Source organism: Cygnus olor, chromosome 3 (assembly GCF_009769625.2).
Source record: "Cygnus olor isolate bCygOlo1 chromosome 3, bCygOlo1.pri.v2, whole genome shotgun sequence".
NCBI lineage: Eukaryota > Metazoa > Chordata > Aves > Anseriformes > Anatidae > Cygnus > Cygnus olor.
Window position 1 is genome coordinate 104,956,969 of NC_049171.1, and position 21,012 is coordinate 104,977,980.

Below are 21,012 nucleotides of genomic sequence, written 5' to 3' on the forward strand. Positions count from 1 at the left end.
CACCTTTTGTGGAGGAAAGTTTGAGACCTCTAATCGCAAAACAGAGCTATGCATGTCTGCACACAAATGCCAGATTATTTATTTATATATATATATATATATATATTTATATATATATATTATATATATGAACGCATTGAAGAGTAAGGCCCCACTTCATTCTGCTCCAGTCCCTCTACCTTTCTTGCATTGTTCGATCCTGGAGAACTGCAACGTTTCAGGGAACACTGGTCAATGCCAACAATTCAGCTCTAATGCAGTTCTATCACATCTGGGGATGAGAGGTTTTCACTGACCATCAAGCACCCTTACCTTGCGGAAAGCCTCTCTACAGTGTCCCTGTCTTCCTAGAGGAAGACCTCCATAAAGGATCTACAGACTAATGATACTGTCTTTTAGACAGTCATTCCATGTACCCTTTCCACTTCTTTGGCAGACCAGTGCCTACATAGGTTAGTGCAAGTACAGAGCTCAGCCTTAGTACAAAGGCTCATGACACTCAATTGTTAATCGTTCTCCATCCAAAGCAGAAACCCTGGATTACTGCTCATTATTTCTGGTTTTGCCACTAGCAGAATGGAGATCATTTAAGTGTTCTAATACATATCAAGGATATTTTACAAGCGTATTTTGCAGTGTATCCTGCTGTATTTTGTTTGACCATATAGAATACTAGCCATCTTTGATACATTCATGCTTAACAAGCTTCAAAAACTGTCTAAAATGTATTCTACAGAATTCACTCCAATAAATAATGTTTATTCACAAACTATGGTTCAGTTAAAAAAAAAACTGTTTGCATTCTGTAACAATAGAATGTACAAGAACATTACAATGCTAGTGTATTAAAGTAGTATTTGTTCATGTGATTTTTCATAGCTGTTTTACCACAGAAACAGAGTTTCACACAGTAATTCAAGATTAATAGCTTTCACAATGCATTAAGCCTCACCATTCTGAACCCTGAAGTTTTCTACAGCAATCTTTACTTTTTCCCCCCAACATATATCTTTACTTCCCCCCAACACAGACAATCTGTCCTACGTTCCAGATCCTATAAATACATCATTTGGGTTAGCTTTCTTGCGTTTAGTTGATTACTGTTTTTTTGTTCCCAAATTCAAAAAAAGAAAATATCTTGGTAGGAAAAAGTATTTCTGAAAATTTTCTACCGCAGTTATGTAGCTATATCTAGTATTAATTCACCAAGAGCTGTAAATCCCTTTCCAGAAGGCTTTTTTTTTTTTTTGGTAACTTGAAGAACAGACTTGCACACCATCTCTCCTCTGCCACATTTTCTTCATCTTTTGCTTACTTCCTCCCCACAAACTGTAACAGAAAGCTGTGGGAAGAGTCCTGTTATTTGTTTTAGAAATCTGACATTATTATTTATCACATAGGACAAAAAATTACTAGTACAAGTTTATTAATACAGGTAGGATTATCTAATGCATAGTTTCTATGAAGTTTGAGTTCCAGCATTTCTGACTACAAATTTCACTTGCAGGAAAAAAAAAAAAAGGCAGCAGAGGAGGATTCCAGTGCGTGCTACTCTGTACAAAAAGTGACCAGCAACGGGGGCTGTTTCCCGCAAATATTTCAAAAAGTTTCAGGTATAAAGTATGCATAATAGGCTGAAGACTTCACAGCACAATCCTCCAGGATACGCTACCTTTTTTTCAAGGTGACTTGTTTTTCTAGTCATTCAGGTAAAGGAAAAGAAATCCAAAATATATCCACCAATTTCTAAGATTCTCTACCTTTAGTTCCTTCCCACAAAAGCTTGGTACTCTTCACCTTCAACACACCCATCAGTAACAATATGAAACACTGCAGAGAGCTTCACTGCCTTTTCCTCTTCAAGCTTCTTCTGAATCTCTTTACACATTAAGGCTGCACCCAACAACTGAGCTGCCCCTACTTTGTGATCACAAAGCGGGCTTCTCCAAGTGAGGTAGAAATGCCTGCATCTGGCGCTTCTGTTTTAAGGCCTAGAAGAGGCTGCTGGACACCCATCCTGAGTCAGGACACTTACCTGCACTTGATTGTCTTCCGCTCCAGCCATCCATAATCACTGAAGGTTCCCATCACAAACTGGTCTCTTTAGAAATAGGCACTGCAAGTCTTTTTTCAGAACATCTTCTGCCTGACATGCATGGAACACTCAAAAAACACCCACCTACTTTTTATTACCTGGGTAGCCATATCGCATATGATAAGACAGCTATAACAAGAGACAACAAAACCAACTATACAGAAGTTATTGCAGGGGTGGGGGGACGCGATACAAAAGGGACACCAACCCAACCCACTCAAGGGAATCCATCATCAATACAAGTGCTACAACACACTCCAACTGAGGAGCAATCTAGACCTAAGTTCTTCTGCAAGACAATTATAAGTTGAAAATAGAAAAAAGATGACTAGCCAGAGTTTAGGTTATAATATATTAGACCTCTACACCTACTGCAATTAAAAATAAAGATTCTGTAAAGAAATTCTTTCCAATTCTCCTGAATAGTGGATAGAACAAGAGGAATTACTCTATACAGACTTACAAATCCCCATTTTCTAGTAGCTTTTCTTCTAGTCTCATCTGAAGAAGCTTATTCACATCTTCTCCCTACCACCAGCCTCCTCAGCCTCCAAAAAAAAAAAAAAAGCTCTGCTGGTGCCAGGTAACAGCTATGCATCATCCTAACATTTTAATTCATTGGTAGGCAATACAGTAGTCCATACTACTCAACAGAAAACGTACATACACAGGCTCCGGTATTAGAAACTCCACAATAATATAAATAAGGACTTCCTAAACCTTGGTACAATCACTAGATTTAGCAGCAGACACAAAGGCCTCACATACAGGCAGGAGGCTGATAATTCTTTCAAGCTACATATACACCCATTACTTCTAATTAAACATACGGAGAGGCAATTCATATACATTGGGGTTCCCACCTAGTATCAAGTAAAGCATACAACAACAACAACAACATTAGGTATTTTGTGGATCAAATGCACTAGTTAAAAGCAGTTACTAAAACAAAAAAAATTAAACATTAAACATTTATAATCACCTAGCCTTGGAGACGAAAATTCATATTTAAAGCTCAGACATGATTTACTGCCAGGCAGTAAACTGTTGAATACATATAATTAAGCACACATAACAGTACTATGCTAACACGACTAAGAGCAGCACTTAGGTAAAAGACTAAGAACATCCTGCGTTTCAGTGACCATTTCTCTATTCCAAGTGCTAGAGCCGTTCACTCCATAGTGGTGCCCAGCTACTAGTCAGACAGCGTGAGCATTCCCACAAAAAATAAGTGAAGAGCTGTGACATTACAGGATTTTTGAAGAATTTAATTTCATTTCACACTCAAGTGCTAGCCCTCAGTTTTTTAAGGCAGAGGTTTGTGTTCTGTATGAAAGAAACAGAAAGGGGAGCAGCTTCCCTTGAGCAAAAAGGAAGTACCGGATTGTGGCTGAAGATCAGCTAACCTCAGCTATTAAAGCGTTGGGAATGTAAGAGAATCATACAAAGCTAAAAACTTCTAGAACCTATACAGCAACAAAAATCACCAATGATTTAACACAAATGCAAAAAAAAAAAACAAACACACACAAAACAATACCTCTTTTGGTGCCCTCAGCAGACAAACACAGAGCTGCAGCTGCCTGAGTAAAGAGCAGCTCAAAATTAATTTTTCATCTTCTATAAAGCAAAGCCCTGATGTGAACTGGTTGCTCACTGTAAAGACTGAAGAGCTCTGGATTCCCAAGAAAGAAGAGAGATGAAAGCAAGGGAAGGAGGCCATTGTGTATTAAAACACAAGTTAAACACCATTTAAAATACATATATGCACACACTACAACCCCACAGCTTCCTCCCTCTCCTACCCTGCTTAATGTGACCGCCTCAGACAAGACAGCACGCTTACCAATATAAAGTTGTTGCTAAAATATCTTTTAGGAATCATGGTATGGGAGAACAGAGATCAAAATCAAGGCAACTAGCTCATGAACCTGAGCATCTGAAAATCCAAACTACACCTGACAAATCATTTATCAGAAGCAACTGGACTGAAAACAATTTTGAAAGTGGCACTGACCTTTACTTTGCCAGCATAGGAATAGAATAGTTTATCTGTGTCTCTTCTGGTACTTACAATTGTAACTTATTTTCCTTTAATTAATGACATTGGTGTTGGTTTTTTGTTGTTGCTGTTGTTTTTTTAATCCAACTGTATTTTTCAGATTAAATTTAGTTCTGTATTATTCAATTTCCTGGGAATTCTCGAGGCAATTATTCATGACAAATGCTTCCACTACATCAGGAAAAAATGTTGTCAAAAGTTTGCTTTCACCCAGCAAATGGTATGACTTGGGAGGACAGCTGTACAGGAAGGTTTAACTGCAGACTGTTCTGAGCTGCACGCCCCAACGCGGAGATGCTCCAGACATCCCACGACGTTTTCAGAAGAACATGCTCAGCCTGTGGGCTCTCCCAATTATTTTTAGACATTGTAAATGCACAATCAGCACTGAGACACATTCTGAGACCAAACCAAGAGTTTATCAATTTTGTGCTGGTGGAAGACATGTTAGACATGCCCTTTAACAGTCTCTGGTATACTGAACATGCTAGAAAAGTGGGGAGAAGTGGTCACAGCACATGTATGCCAGCTAGTAACAGTTGCTTTCTAAAGGACTTTTGTAAAACAGCGGCTAGTTTAAATTGAGCAGAATACCATCTGCACCTGTTGGGATTACGACTAAGGACTAAGAATCCCCTACAAAGTTATTCTGTTTCCTACCTTTTACCCCAAGCATATGAGCTGGCTATACGGGATGAAAAAAATAGCAGCAATTAGGCTCATGCAAGAGCAAATGTAAAATGCCATCCTCGGCAATCCAAGTCCTCCTGAAAACAGTGAACTATCAACTCATTCCTGGATTTGAAGAAGCAAGGAAGCCAACCAATTGAATAAAAAATAGAGGCAACAGTACCTCCTTTTCCGATAAAAATATTCGAACCATTTCAAATTAAAAGGCACATACTGTTTGACTACCAACTGCAATGTGTTCTCCAGCTATTTTCCCAGCAATTACCTTTCGTAAGCCCAGTCTTCCTCAGATAAAACAAGGCTTAGTGCTTTTTTTCCTCTACTAACAGCAACAGATCCAACCATGATCAGCACCATTAAGAGGTCAGATGTCCTTACTCAGAAACCCATACCAAAACCACTGATGATAGATTTCTTAAGAAACCTGTGCAAAATCTAAATGTTTGAACCTTCCACGTGGTTCTTCCTCTAGGCTGTCTCAACATATTTCCTTCAATCTTTATGCTTTTACGAAATAACATGATTTCAGTACGAATAATTTTCTTATATTATATGACTGGCTCAGTGCACGCAGAGATGAAACTACAGCTTCATAACCATCCTATTATTGTTACATCTTGAAACTGCAAAAAAACAAGTCTCTAAGAACACAGAATACACATCATATGAATGCAATTTATTCTTGCAGAAACGTCCACTTGTCCTCTTGGGATTTCTATTTTAATTAATTGCACAAATAATTAAGGGAACCCCTACCCTCTTCCTTACCAAGGAATAAGGGCTCTGACTGACAGGTAGTGGCAAATTAAAAAAAGTCTGCCAGCTGAAGCAAGCCTCACCCCCTCCAGCTGCCCCTTGGAATACAAGTTGTTGCCCCAGTGACAGATGGCCATATAGCTCGTGGCAATTCAAGAGCAGCTCGAGGTTTCAGCCTAGCATAATTAAGCAAGCCAACTGCAATTCCCCTTTACCTTAATAACGCTGCCCTGAAAGATCAAAGCACCACCACGGCCATATTTTGAGCTGTTCAGTGATCCCCACCTTGAACAGGGATCAACTGGGACCAGAGGACAAATTACAGCTGAGAACAACCACCCCCACTCCAACCACCTCGTGTTTATCTTGGGACAAGCTGAGCACTAAAATAAGACAGGTACTGAACCAAGAGAAACAGCACAGCTCCATGACTATGGTACCCGCTACAGGAACCTTAAAGCACTAAGTTCAATCTCGAGCTTTGCCATGGATGCAATTCTATGATCAAGGGAAACCAACATAGGGCTATAAGGCTACCAGAAAAGACAGTACAGACCTCTTCCACCAGCTCCCCTACATAACATCCACTGGTTGGACAGATGAAGTGTGGGAAAGAAGGAAGGACAGACAGACAAGCATCAAATCCCTTTTGGCGGCCATCTACAATCCGACTGCTTAAATCAACAGTAAGATGGTGCCTACAGTCTTCCCTGGTGATTTTGGACAAGTTAGGACTTTTCTTAACACTTTCATTCCCCACTGCTGAAGTCAGAGCACCGGTACTTCACTGCATCAGAGGCGTGTTCCATAGCCGCCCTCGTTGCACAACTGAACTCTACGAGCTGCAAGACTTCTACACAAAAAACATCCAAATCAGTAAAACAAAGGGAAATACTTGTACTCAAATTACTCTAGGCCATCACTATAACCGTCATAAAAAAAAACATGGTGGGATAAGAGACATTTTCCACACACATACACCACTGAATGCTTGAACAGTAGGGGGTTTTTTTTGTGTGTGTGTGTGTGTGTGTGTGTGTGTGGTTTTTTTTGTATATGCTGAGTATTGACTTAGGAAAAAAATTCTGCAAGGAGTCAGGAACCTCCTGGACATTGCTGGAAATTGCTCCTTAGCCTAACTCCATCTACCACTATTACTGAAACTACTGAAAGAGGAAACAGCCACTGAATTACTCCTGTTGCTTTAAAGAAAGAAACTGAATATGTATATATTCATGAGTGAGTCTCTTCATAAGAGAAAAAAAACCTAGCTTCTATTTGAATCCCTAAGATCATAACATCTTATATAAACACACCGACCAAAGGAAATTTCATCTATGTAGGGAGACTTTACCAGCTAGGTTTGGAGAAAAATACTTCAGAATTTTGTCTCCACATATGTGGAAAATATCTGATGGGGGGGGAAGAGACATGCCTTGGGAGAACATTTATCACCCGTGTGTACTTATAAAAAGGAACTTTTTTTAAAAAAAAAAAACTACAAATCCAATGCGAGCAGGATTTTTCAATACTAGCTTCTATGAGCCTGCTATTCTGACCTATACCTCTTTGCCCCCTTCTCAAACCATATTTTGATTTCAGAAGCTACAGGAATTAAACAAATTCTGTAGCCAAAGCTTAAAAATAGTTCATTTTCTGTAATATATTTGGCCACTTCTGCAATAGCACAGAATAGAGGTCGGGGAAGATGACAAAACAAAAACATATATGCCTTTATATCCCAGAAATCTTGAAAAGATAACCTAACCAGGTTCAAGCAGTCCCCCAGCCACCAGAACATACACACAGTATTTTTATCTCTGAAAATAAAACCTTTCTGCCAACAGGGCCCTACACACAAGTATTCAAATCATAGTGAATGTTTAACACAGTACATGCACAGAATTTTAGTGACTGCAACAGCATCAGAACTTCACGAAAACACCAAAACAGATGACTTTCAGTTTTTTCCTACTATTTAAAACTTGCTCGTTATGCAAGTGGCATCATTCAAGTGATAGGAACAGTTGAAAATTTCTGCCTTCCCCAGGTGTTAGAGTACTTCTTCAGTGGACTGTTATCTGCTTGCTAACACCAGTAGGAGAGAGGAATTCTGGAGGTCCTACAGTGCTGGTAAAGAGAATCAACATGGCAGCAACCAAAGTATATTAAGTATGAAAATCGCTGTGTCCAACTCACTAAGATGCTCAATGTTTCCAAACATTATTCTTGATTTCACCTGATCGTGTAACACTTCAAAACTTCATATTTAAAAAATACATTGGCAGCTCATACCACTCTGATCTTTGCCATTAAGGAGACAAGTAAATGACAAGCTATGCTGCCTGTTGGGATCTGCCCAAGAAGACGGGAATGAATCCACTTTTACAGCATAAGTGGAGGGCAGGTATTGCTTGGTATGCGTTTCAAATAGTTAAAAATTGTGATTTTGACATGTGCAAACCATTTTTAACTTCCACTGTATTAATTAGTTAAAGCAACCCACAGCAAAGTACATGCTCAAATCTTCAGTTTCTTGATAAAGTTTTCTGGAAAACATAGGCAGAAAAATTAATGAAGTGAGCATGAAAAAATAAGGTTTAACTTAAACTGAACTAATACACAGTGTCAATATTGAAAATTTCAAATAAATTGAATAACATGTCAAAAATAAAAAGGAAAGGTAATTCCAAACAGATTTTTACAAGTTCACACTTCCTTTATACGTCTCTTTTATTTTCACTCTAAGTACAAAAGCTAAGCTAATAGCTATACCAAAGCAAGAAGCCTCCAAAAGATGAAGTATTTCTCTCAACATTAACATACCCAGTATATTTTCTTTTAAAGTTACATACTGAGGTTATTTTGTCTATAACTGAAAATCAGAATTTTACCTCTTCCTCTTCTGTTGCATGTAGAAAAAAACAGGTTTAGCTGAGAAAGCTGTCAGAAAATTTCATTTCCTGCTAACATTAGAAATGAGTTTCACTCAAACTCAGTTGTTCAAAAGTCACTTAGGCAAAATGGGAAAGGCAGCATCATACTGACATGTACCGTGACAGCTTTCTCTTCAAACAGGCCTTCATTAGATACCCAGTGAACCTAGCCAGGTATGCCCTTTTCAATTATTTAGATCTTGTAATTTAAAGTAAAGTTTGACCATGGCAAATATCCACACTGATGATGGATACACCATCAAGTATATCAACGGATTATTGATCACGAGCTGCTGTGACTGAGAAATTTGGCAAGATATGAAGAAGGGGTCTAAACTTGCTATTGAAGGTCACCTGAAGTCACTCAGATATTACCTGTTATCACAACCATACCAATAATTCTTCTAATCATCCAGACTACAACAGTAGCCAAAAACATTCATCTCCTGCCTTCTCACTGATGTTTAGCTAGCCAAACAGCTTCAAAACTTGCACTGAAGGAGGTTCTTTCAGCAGCAACTTGAAGCATATGCCTTAGAGGCTCCATTACCGTATACCTTTGCAGAAAGTTAAAAACGGACGTAGAGAGGAACCAAACGGATCAGAACAAAATGGTCATTCAGTGATGGAACACTTGCTACTCATTTTCATATACTACAGCCACCTTAGAGACCTTCAGTCTTGCAACCTCCCAGGTCAGAAAGGATGGAGCTCAGGTCTTCTGTCACCATGGGTGATCTCAACATTGACGCTGCAGTCAATACAGTCAAATAACTGAGCAAGTGAAATTCCGGAGTAAACTCTGGTTTGTTTTGAACAACAGGTCTTATCACCTTCAGAAAAAGGTGAAACATCACACCTTGCCAAAGTCTTTAACGTAACAGCCATTTAAAGCTGTTGTCCACCCACCTTCAAGATGGCAACAACTCAAGGAAATGGCAGATAGGTCCATCTGGATGGTTATTACATCTAGTTTAAATTGAAGATACATCAGCTGTTGAAACACCTTTTTTGACTCTTGCTTTCATGATAATCAGGAAAAAAGCATCTGTTTTATGCTCAGATCGTAGAAAAATGATGAAAATTGGAAATTTTGCTGTGTTTCTGCAGCATAAAGTGTTTTGTTTTTTTTTAAATCAATTGCAGCCTACTATAAAGCGACATTGATAGACCACCTTCACAACTGTTTATTTCTCAGAGAACCACATTAAGTCAGCACCTAGGCCTATGTCTTCAGAAGACTGAATTCCAGGAGTTACACTTTTCCATTCATTTTTCCCAAGTACAAGAAACTTAGGAACTGTACATTTTACATAGTATTCCCTTAGAAATTCTCATCTGCTAAATAAGGAGAAATGTGAAGGACATTATTTGTCATACAGATGTAGGATCAGTAATGCAGTAATTAACTAACCAGATTTGTCTTGGGAAAGAGTGGGAACTGATGTAGGTTCAAGAAGCAGTTTTAAGTTTTTGTTTGGGAGCCCTGGAAATTTAGTCAGGGAGCAAGACAGAGTGGCAATACCTGACTACTGACAAGTTTTTTGTCCCACGTGCATTTAAGTAGTATTTTATATTTTTAATAATTATTGATGAAGCAGATTGGATAGCTATGTATTTACTGTCACAAACTCAACTTTCATATCGCTAAGCACTAAGAAGAAAGTTGATTGTTTTACCTTTCATGTCAATTCAGATCAAACTCAGGTGCCATTTTGTGGTCAATGGTAATCTTTCAGCTAGCCAGGATTTCAGTGAGCTTTGAATCAGAACACCCAAAAAGCATTACTGAAGCATTAGAACGATTGACTTCTTTACGAAGATGCTTGGTAACTGCAAAGTAAAACCTACTTTAAATACGAGAAAGAAGTATACCGAGATACTGTGAAATAACCAACCTACTGTAGTGTTTTATGATGTGCTAATGAAGCTTTCATAAGTTTTGCCAAAGGAAAAACAGACCTGGTAATTATAACATCTGACTGATTCTCTGGGTAGCATCTTTGTAGCAATCATTCCTTCAGCAAGGTATAGTCTCAAAACAGCAATGACAGAGCAAACTATGGCGAAGCCCTCATCTTACTGTTGTACAGATACACTCAAACTAGCTTGGAGACAGAAACTGGATTATTGTTTTAGCCAGGCACTCCAGCAGGTCTAACAATCCACGTGGACAAGGGAGTGCCTTGAAAGAACATAATGAAAGAGGGTCAAGCTAACTCAAATTACCTTCCATTTGCCACAGGCTAAGAGCACACACATGAACAATTATGGTGCATCAGATACCACAGATCAGCTGACATCTGGTAACCTGTCATCCTGCAATAGCCTGTCCAAACACAAAGATAGCTTGAAATTTAGACAAACTGTAGAGTTAGAGCTCACTCCTGTTCAGAAAGCAGAGACTAAACTCACAAACTTTTGCCCCTAAATGCACACCACAAAAGAAAACCCACAAGTCAGAGCCCTTAAGGCAAGCAGGCTGTTTCCAAACACTACAAACCAGGATTACCAAAAGGAAATAGTTACTGTAACATGACCTATTCATGCTAACCAGCCCCTTGGTATAAAAGCATGCACACAGCATGATGATCATGAGACTGCAAGTTCAGCTCTTCTGTTGATCTGGACAGTGGTTATTCAAAACAAGTGCAATAATTCCAAGTACAGTTTTTAATTTTGCCTTGTAATGGCAATTCACAGTACGACAAAAATAAAAGACCTTTTGCTTCCCAACCTCGTTCCCAGGAATGCTTGTTTCCCTACGCAGTTTTCAGGAACCAGAGGGAGACTACCCTTCTAGCAGCCTACAGACAGAGTAATGAATGCGTACTCCTGCCTCCCACCCCCAATATTTTCCAGCCATTACCCTGTCTCCCAGCCCAAGAGCACTCTCTGCTAAGAGGTTTAGCTAATTTTCCAAATCAGTTTTCACTAACAATTGCAAAAACAATCATTAAGTAACAGCCCTAATCCTTACACCTATGAGGTTTGATTAAGTCAGGAAAAACAAAAAGGGGAAAAACTATGTACTTAATCAACACTAGACTGATGCTGACCTGATAGAGCTATAAAATTTAATCAGTTTTTGGAACACAGAATCACTTGCACTGGAAGATAAATACTATTCTTTTGATACTGGAATAAAAACAGTAATAACCAGTATGTATTGGAATGATACAACAGATTGTCATAAACAAATTTAAGAGCTTCAGCAATGACACCTGTAAACAAGAAACATCTATGCACCAGTTAGAGCTCCTACAGCAAACCAGTGCCTGAACTCTCACATTTAAGACACCAGGAGAGACCCAATGAACCTGGCAATGGGGTGGAAACTGCAGGTTTCTGTGACAACAGTAAATTTTATTCATGTTTTATTACACGTGTAACAGCATGTTATCTTAGAACAAAGCCACAGCAGCGTTTGTACAGCTCCTACGGAATGGACAGGACTATCATCATTCACTGCATAAGGCTACAGTCTCCTACAACACCAAAACTGCTTGACTGATTATTAGCCATGACAGCAAGGGGCAGTCCCACTTCCTCCCCCCCATTCCCAGGTACATACCTGACGACCACATCTCATACACACTGAGCTCTGCAGTTAGCTAGTTCTAAGTGCTTAACCAGCAAGTAACTATTCAGGTGGTGGTGGTTTTGTTTGTTTTTTCTTGATTCTTAGCTTCCATGGTATTCTGGTTCAGGGTTGGCCTAAACCAGAGGAGTGACAACACAAGGCAGGGTATAAAAACGTGCTTAGAAGCAGGAATAGTAGTGAGACAACCCCTTCCTCTACCAGGCAGACTCTAAAATAAATAAGTTATCTTGTCAAAATGCAGCTAAAGGAAATACCTCAGAGGACTGCATAAGGAGCAGTCCTTAAAAGCCTGCTGAAAGGACTAAATGGTTTACAAGTGGTCATTTGTTGTTTGCCTGCATCCTAGCAGCTTCTATGAACAGTAACATTTTAAGAACAGGCAGCAGCGCAACAAGCAAACCTTATGTATTGAGAAGAACCACAATGATCACTATGCAACAGTTACCTTCTTAGATGCATTCCGAAGTCAGAGATTTTAACCACCTCAAAAGAGTTCATTAAACTTTCTAGTAGAAGTAAAATTAAAGGTACCCATGCAGTGTCTTCTTTACTTCAGGATTTATATCTAGACCTTGCCTTCCTCTTTTACATCAATTCAAAATGCTTTCTAAAAGTAAAATTTTAATAGGTGTTTTGTAATTTCACTGTATATTTCAGTTTGCTTTCTCCCTCCCCCCCCAGTTCATTTCATCAAGAAGCAAAAGACTCAAACTAAAATTCTAGGGATATGTTCACGTACTAAAGTTTAGCGCTACGAAAAATAATAAAAAATACTAAGTATATTTCCCCTCCTTTTCAAGTGCTAAAAAGAAAAGCACCACATAAGCAAGACATCAGCAGTAGTACTTAACAGTCAGAAAACAGAAGAGGATTAAGTAATGACAGAAATCAACTGGAAACAAACCTTTCATTTTTTTTAAATTCTTTTTAGTTCAGTTACATCTTCTTTTCTTTGTTTTTATTAACCACATACTACACAGTTCTGATTTACTTTTCTTACTTCACATTAAATATGTTTACCATTGTACATTATAAACAGCGTGATTTAGAAATCTTAGAGAAACACACTACCTCCTCTTTATGGCAGATCAAACAGTTCCCAGCCACAAGCTGTAAAAGGAAGTTCAAGCCCTGCTACAGGTGACCCACATTACAATACACCTGGAGCATACTCCCAACACAACTTCCTTTGTAGAAGCAACCTAGAGCAGATGGTGACCAAAGGAGTTGTCTTCGCTGCAGTGGCTGCCCTTGGCCTCCTCGATGATATCAGCGTGCATATGCAAAGTAAGTACACTTACTGCGCCAAACAGACCCCCACATGCAGCAGTCGCTTTGTATGTACACTGCAAACTGAAGCACTTGCCAGGCACACCAGATTTACAGTGCTGGTGAGGAAGCTGCTACGTAAACTAAGCTGCAAGTCTGACGTTCCCAGGCAGCTGCTGGGCTGACAGAGTGTTCACAGTACTCCAATTCTATGCATATACATTAAATTCTTCATATCCAGTGTGCATAACGTCTATTATGTATAATGCCCTGCACACCTGCAATAAGCCTGACACGTGCTGGACAGCTTTGGTCCACTCCATAACTGCGATGCTCCCAGGTAGCACTGGAGCAGGAAGGGGGCAGAGCGTAACGCTCCCACGAAGCAGGAAGGCATTAAATAGACCAGTGTAGGAGACTGCATTTACCTAACCTAAACCATTCAGCTCAAGGTTTTTGGAACACAGAAATAAAATTTGAAAAGACTTGCTAGTTCTCAGAAACTAACGTATGTTAATATTCTTATGAATTATGAAAAATACACCAAAACTATGAGCCAATTAGCATTATTACCAAGACCAAATATACTCTGTTTCGATCTTTGCAAAAGAGATATGTAATCTTTAGCAAAAATTCGGCACTTGTCCTACATGACGGACAATAGTACAAGTAAACAAGTACACCTCTTTTGTACTCCTGATGCAAAATCAGGATTTGAGAAGAAGTAGTACTTGCAAAACCAAGTTCATAAAATCTAATTTTTTAACTGTAAGGCAGACTTTAGAAACTTTTTGCTGCAGGAACAATGACTACGCATCTGTATGTAAACATTTTTTCACAGCCTAGAACTCTATTTTAAGGAATATGGAAAAACCTGTATTAGATTTCTTTCCACCTGGAGCAATTGATGCCCAACTTCTTGACTTCTTGCCATAAGGGATGATCCTACAAAAACTGAAACCAATTTAGCTATTTTGATGCAAGTCTGGACATCTGCTTCAGAATAAGAGTCATTTAATTCAGTCACTGTTACAGGCTAGCACACACCAAGGTAGCCCTTTTGGTGCATACATTAAAAAATAAAAAATAATCTCACACACGCTTACACACATGCACTTGAAACAGGGCCAAATCAAGACTCCTTAACTTTCCCAAGATATTTATCTTAACATTACAAAATTCAAGCTGTGTGAGCAAGAGATCTACTGGAGCTTAGTTTCTACATGTTTGTGTCTTGCACAGCCTAACCTACTCTTCCTCTCAGTACTTCAAGCACTCGTGTCCCCTATACAGACAAATGACTAATTCAATTACCTTGTGTGCTGACAGGCCAGCTGGCTGTTGCTTCTTGGCATGGGTAGAGAGGATAAGTTACAACTGTCTTTCCCTCATTGTCTTCTTTCTCTGCCCATTCAACTATTTCCACAAAACTTAAGAACTTCACACCCCTTTGTCAAACCTGGTTGAAATGAGCTAACAAATTCAGAAGTTGCAGAGTGACAGACAGACAGAATGTATGGGTACGAAAGTCTTGTTTTGTTTGGAAAACAGAACAAGGAGGAAAAAAATGAGCAAGCTTGCCAGGTAGGTATACAAGCTGTATTCCATATGCCCCAACTGCAGAAGTATTGACCCAGCTTAACCCAATCTAAATTGGAGCTGCCACCGTCCCACCACACCCACAGGCATTCAGTGTTATCCCTCCCCTTGGCACTCAAGCCAAAAATACACCTGGGAAAGAAAAAGAAAAAAAGGAGTTAGTTTTTGGCACAGCCAGCTCACTACCTTGTCACGTGAATACCAAAACCGTATAAAAGAGGGGAGCAGGATCACGGCAACCCCACCAGCTGTGATGGTGCTATACATGTGGTGCTTAACAACATGCAAGGTCCAATCCTGAAAACACTTAACACTGGACATAAAGCTCAGAACCTCATAAATACTATATTCAGTAATGTGCTGACATCACAAAGAAGCACATAGGCACTAATGCATTTATAATTCTGAGAGGAGTAGAAACAAGAAAAAAATAAAACTATCATACATGATAGCTTTGAGGTTAAGTTTAGCTGCATTCTGACTTTTTTTTTTTTAAGTGTCTAACCTTGTTTGCTTCCTAAAACTGTAGCCAAACAGAAAATAGATAAATAAATAAAAAGCACTATAAGCAAACATAGGAATATTTTAAACACAGACGTCACCCAGTCTAAATTTCCTTCTGGACAGACCATTGTCCTAAATAAAATGAAAGGACCCATCCATTCTGTATCCTTCATGCAGAATTCCAAAACCACAGAATAAACCACTGGCAACGCCACCAGTGACTGTGGAAAGATCAGGAGGGAGAAGGTAAAACAGAAGTAGCACAGTGTAGCCAGAGTGGCTAATTTAGATGGAGGGAGGTGTGAACAGCAGAACATAAGGCAAAACATCTTGGGAACTATATCCTGATGACATCTTATCTTGGCTGTACAACCCAGTAAGTTTGGGGGGGGGGATTTTTATCTGCATGCATTTATTATCTCCCTTCCCCAAAGTAATCAGAATAAAGGTACACAATCATTATTTATCAATCTATAATATAGATAGCACCATTACATGTTCATTAGATCTATTCATACTATACATATAAAATACATTAAGAATAATCTCACATTATACAACACAGCTCTATATGATTTTTAAACCTTTACAAGGAACCTTTGACAGAGGATTTCTTTACTTTTTTTTCCTAGCAATGTATTAATAAAAGGAGTCATAACTCTAGATTTTTACACAACAGTGAAATTTTAACAGCTGTTGCACAGATGCAAAACACTGTGTACTTATGCAGCATTAAATAATAAATAAAGTTCAGGATCTAGCACTCATTTTACTAAGCAATCTACCTTAATGATATGAAACAACAAGAAGTTCCAAAGATTAACTATATGCTACATTATATACTCTGTTCTACAGTATTTGTAAGATCCTCCTTACTGTGATGTGAAGGACGAGCAGAATTAATTTTAACAAAAAATAATTTTAATTTAATCACAGGCACACTCGCATTATCTAATAATAATTTTTAAACAAATTTAAATCTGATTTTAATAGAAACCCTCGGCTAATAACTTACACTGCTTCTTTTATACAGACTTTTTTAAGACGACCTACATTGCTTGGGAATAAAGGTGAAAAAAGTCAGCACTGACTTGTGTGGTATAGTTTAACCCTTTTCTATTGACTTCTCATTTGGTAGCATTCTTTCTCATCCTCTCCAGTACCAGCCCTGCACAAAGCCATGTCACAGGTCACAGGTAAAAGTGGCATTAGCTTCCAGAGATACTGAATCTGACCATACAAGTTCTGAGATGGGAATAGGAGGTACCCTAAACTAGAGGTACGCTAGAGGTACCCTAAACGTAAGTATGAAATTAATACAAAAGCCCCTAACACTAATAATGCATTTTTCAGCAAGCCAGACCTTAGCGCAACTGACCTTCAAAAATGGAAGGAAAAAGCTAGCACTGACCCATATAGAACAGTAGTTTCAGCAAACAGTTACCACCATTGAGCGGTAAACAGCAGTAACAATGTAAGAAAATAAATAAAAATAAAATAAAAAGGTTAACCTAGAGTTCCACAAAATATCAGAGCAATGCAAATAAATTGGAGTCTCATATTTCAACAAAAAAAGTTTCTGCCTGGATCTTTAGCAAATTAGTAACATGTGAATGGTTTGAGACAGGCAGTAAAAAAAATGGTTTGAGACAGGCAGTAAAACTGAATAATCACAGCATTTAATTTATAAGCACACCTTCCCGATGCCTCTTAGAGACTGTATTTTCATCTGTTTAAAATATGAAGAAAACTCAGGGATTGAAAAAAATTCTGTATTGTGCATACGGAACGTCAATGATGAAAATCCTCAGTGCGTATCGTTGAGAGGAGGAAGTACTTTTTTTTTTTTAATGTCAGTTTACCAGTGAAGTCATTTTAATTATATAATTACTGAAGATTTGGGAAGATTTACACAAGCCCCATAATTGGGCATAAGACATCACATCCTCTGGTATATACACAGCAAGCTGGTCCGGGTAACATTCTTTGCTCTGACCAATGTGTGCGAGGGGGGGCGGGGGAAGGAAGGGGAGGGAGGGGAGAGGGGAGGAATGGAGAATTAAAAATACTTCCTCAGATTAAATTTTATTTACTTCGTTTGATTAAAACGCTTTGATTGCCACAAACACGCTGGAATATTTATCGTGACGCATCTCCATAGTTAGAATACCTCGCTCTTGATGTGATATCCTGGATACTCAAACAAAAGACATTCAGCTGACAATGAAGGCTTTTTTTTAATTTTAAAAAGACATTTGTGCATCTAAAACTGCACCACGGATCAGTCTCCTTTATCATGCCAGAGTTGTGACAGCCAACGCATGAAAAATTAAAATCCAATCCACCAGATAAGACATGCAAAATGTCTCCTCCAATCCCACCCCCAATCTCGCCCTTAAAAAAAATAAAAAAATAATAAAATAAAAAATCCCCAAATGCACGGAGCACACTGGCACCCCCGAGGACCCGTTCCTGCGGTAGCAGCCCCGGGCCTGAGGGACCACCGTCCCCAGGTCGTCGTCGTCGCCCCCCTCAAGAGCCCGGCGATCCCGCTCCGGCCTCCATTAGGGCCGGGATCCCCCCTCGGCGATCCCTCTCCTCTCCCATCCCCTCAGACAATGGTGGTGCTTCCCTGCCTGCGCCCGGATTGTCAACATTTCCAGGCCAGGCCCCGGCCCCGCCGGCCTCGGGGCTTGAGGCGCCAGGGCCCGAGGCCGGGGGCGGCGGGGGCGGCGCGGCGGAGGGAGGTCACCAAATGGCCGCCCGGCCCCCGCCGCCGCGGCCCGCGCCCCCCCCGTAACCGAAGCCCGGGCGCCCAACTGCGCAGCAAGCCCTGCGCGGCCGGGCGAGGCGAGGCGAGGCGGGCTGCGGAGGGCCGCGGGGCTCCGGGCCGCCGCCCCCGGGCCGCGTTTGGCCGGGGGTGCCGGGCGCCGTTCCCCCCCCCCGCCCCCCCGATACACACACACACGCACACGCACCCCGCAGCCCCCCGGGGTGGGCTCGCGTCACCCCGGCCGGGGCTGAGCGGCGAGCCCCGCTCTGTCGGCCCGGCCCGCCAGGGCTCCCGGGGGACGCGGCGCGGGGGCAGCTCGCCCCGTTCCGCCCCGGGGGGCCGGCGGCGGTCGCCCCCCACCCTCCCCGGCGGGCGTGGGAGCGCGGCCGGGGCTGAGGGCCGGGGCCGAGCCCCCGCCTCCCTCCCTCCTTCTCTCTCTCTCTCCCTCCCTCCCGCTCGGCGGCAGGGCCCGCAGCCCCGAGCCGGGGCAGAGCCCGAGCCAAACAAAGCGCGGCCTGAGCGTGAGCCCCGGGTGCCGCCGCCTGGGCTTTTCCTGCCGCTGCCCGGCCAGGCCCGGCGCCGCGCAGGCCCCCGCTCGGCTCGGCGGCGCCTTCCTTACCCCGATCCCCGGCGGCGGCGGCGTTGTTCCTCTCCTGCTGCTGCTGCTGCTGCTGCTGCACCGGGCGCGGCCTGGACACTCGCCTGGGTCTCCTGTTGGCGGCTCGGACCGAGTTCATTTGCCGGCTTCGTGTGGGTGGCGGCAGGGGAGGGGGGGGGGTCCTCCGGCAACCGGCGCCTGCTCGCGGGGGAAGGAGGGAGCCCCGGGGCGGCCGCCTCGCCGCAGCGGGCGCAGGAAGGAGGGGGCTCCGGGTGCGGGTCCCGCTGCCGCCGCCGCCGCCTCCTCCCCGGCTGTGCTCGAGAGGCGGAGGAGCCGCTGGGTCTCCCGAGCGCTGGCTGCGGGGGACGATGGCTCGGCGGCCCCCCCGAGAAGCGCTCTCTTAAAGGAGCCCCCGGCCCGGCCCGGCTCAAGCCCGTCGCTGCTCCGTGGCAGGAGGAGCCATTGACACTGCCGGAGACACACACTCGCGGGGAGGCAGCCGCTGGCGGCCGCGCTCCGCCAATCGCCGCCTCCCACACAGCGGGCCGGCGGCGGGACGGCCAATCGGCGCGCCGCTTCTATGGGGCGCGGGGCAGGGAGGGGCAGGCGGGCGAGCGGCGCGGCGCGGGGTGGGGTGGCAGAGCCCGATATAAGGGCGGCGGGCGGGGAGGGGGGGTGATGAGGCTGCGCGGCGCGGCGCTGAGTGGGCCGACATGGCGGGCACCGGGATGGCGGCGGCGGCGGGAGGGACGGGGGCCTGCGCCCGCGGCGCTGTGCTGTGCTGGCAGGGCCGGGGGCCTCCTCACAGCGAGCTCCCCGCTGGGAGAGGACGCATGGAGGGCCCCGGGGGCCCTCAGCCGCGTGTAAAAGGGGAAGGAGGCAGGCAGGCAGGCGGGTGGCCGCCGCCTGGAGTGCCTTGTTGTGTGTGCGCTGTGCCTTGGTAACCTGCTGCTGCTGCTGGGTGTGGGCTCGGGCCTGGGCCGGGGTGGGTGGCTTCTGGCTTCCACGTACGGACTGCTCGTTTCCTGACTTCTTGTTAACAACTCTTTCGTTTGGGGGATGTACGTATTTCTCAGTGTAAATGCTCTTTCTAATATAATAATGTGGTGTTTATTTTGGGCTGACACTATATGAAACTTCTCCTTTATTATATTGGTGCTCACCTGGTGGCCTGGGATCTATAAAAAAATAAAGCTACCTATGTTTTTTACTTTTCAGACTTCATCTAATCCAGTGGCAAAATCCAAACAGTAAGGATCTTCTCTGCGTAATCTTCTTCTAGCCTTGCAAAGGTTGGTCTGTGCATGGTCCTGCTTTATTTAAGTGCCTGGAAGACTCTGTGGAATCAGGACCTGGTGTGTTATCTGGCATGAAATGTAAACAAAGGGTTGTAATTAAAAGTGCATTAGGCAGAAGGTTGTTTGAAGCAGATATGAAGATATAATGGAACCTGAAGAAGTGAATGCTCTATTAAAAAAAAAATGAAGATTTAAAAATGTTTATATTTATGCTTTTCAAGTAAAAGACAGTGAAATCTTGCTTTTAAGTTCATACCAGTTCAGAAACCAAGTCTGAGTATGTATATATGTACATGTGTAAATACATACAAAAATAAAGAGATCTTGTAGTAGTAACTGTTAAGGAGTATTTCTTTGACTTGGTATTTTGTTGCCTTGAAGAATGGTAGAAGAAACTGAAGAATTGTTTCCCATGCCTGAAAAAGTAATTCTTGCTACTGTCTCTTAAAGGGAGGGGAAATATTAAAGGTTAGTGCTCGTGAAGAGAACTTTACAGGAAAAGAGAATAGTTGTCACTCTACTTGAGGCAAGTTTCTGTCATAGCAATTGCAAGGCTAGAATATAAGCTTTTGTTAGAATGTACATATACAATATATTTATTTTCAGATAACAGCAGTGTGAAACTGCTTTAACTTCAAAGTGGAAAGGGTGATCCATAGTAAAGAACTGCCTAACTTACAGTGACAAAGTTGAGGGATTTCATATCACTTGAAAACCTATAGTCTTCAAAATACAGCCTATAATGAACTAACAATACTATTTTTATATATGCTACTAATAAATATAATAAATAACTTTATACAAATATAAAAGTTTATTTGTATT

The 21,012-nt window shown here is 42.0% G+C and overlaps 1 protein-coding gene and 1 long non-coding RNA gene across 4 annotated transcripts in view; one reads left to right on the forward strand and one right to left on the reverse strand.

Annotated features, from left to right (window-relative positions):
- FBXO11 (F-box protein 11) overlaps positions 1 to 19,431 on the reverse strand; it is a 73,877-nt gene extending 54,446 nt beyond the window's left edge. The window contains exon 1 of one of the 3 annotated variants that reach the window (XM_040550740.1): positions 18,911 to 19,431. In XM_040550740.1, coding sequence (XP_040406674.1) covers positions 18,911 to 19,028 — 118 coding nt within the window. In that variant the 5' untranslated portion in view covers positions 19,029 to 19,431. Of the gene's footprint in view, positions 1 to 12,116; positions 12,137 to 18,910 lie in introns of those variants that run through there. The other 2 variants (XM_040550739.1, XM_040550741.1) reach the window with 2 other exon arrangements.
- A 144-nt stretch (positions 19,432 to 19,575) lies between these two features.
- Positions 19,576 to 20,523, forward strand: LOC121068308. Its single transcript, XR_005818795.1, has 2 exons — positions 19,576 to 19,950; positions 20,108 to 20,523. It is a non-coding gene; the product is annotated as an uncharacterized LOC121068308 (long non-coding RNA).
- The last annotated feature ends 489 nt before the right edge of the window (positions 20,524 to 21,012 follow it).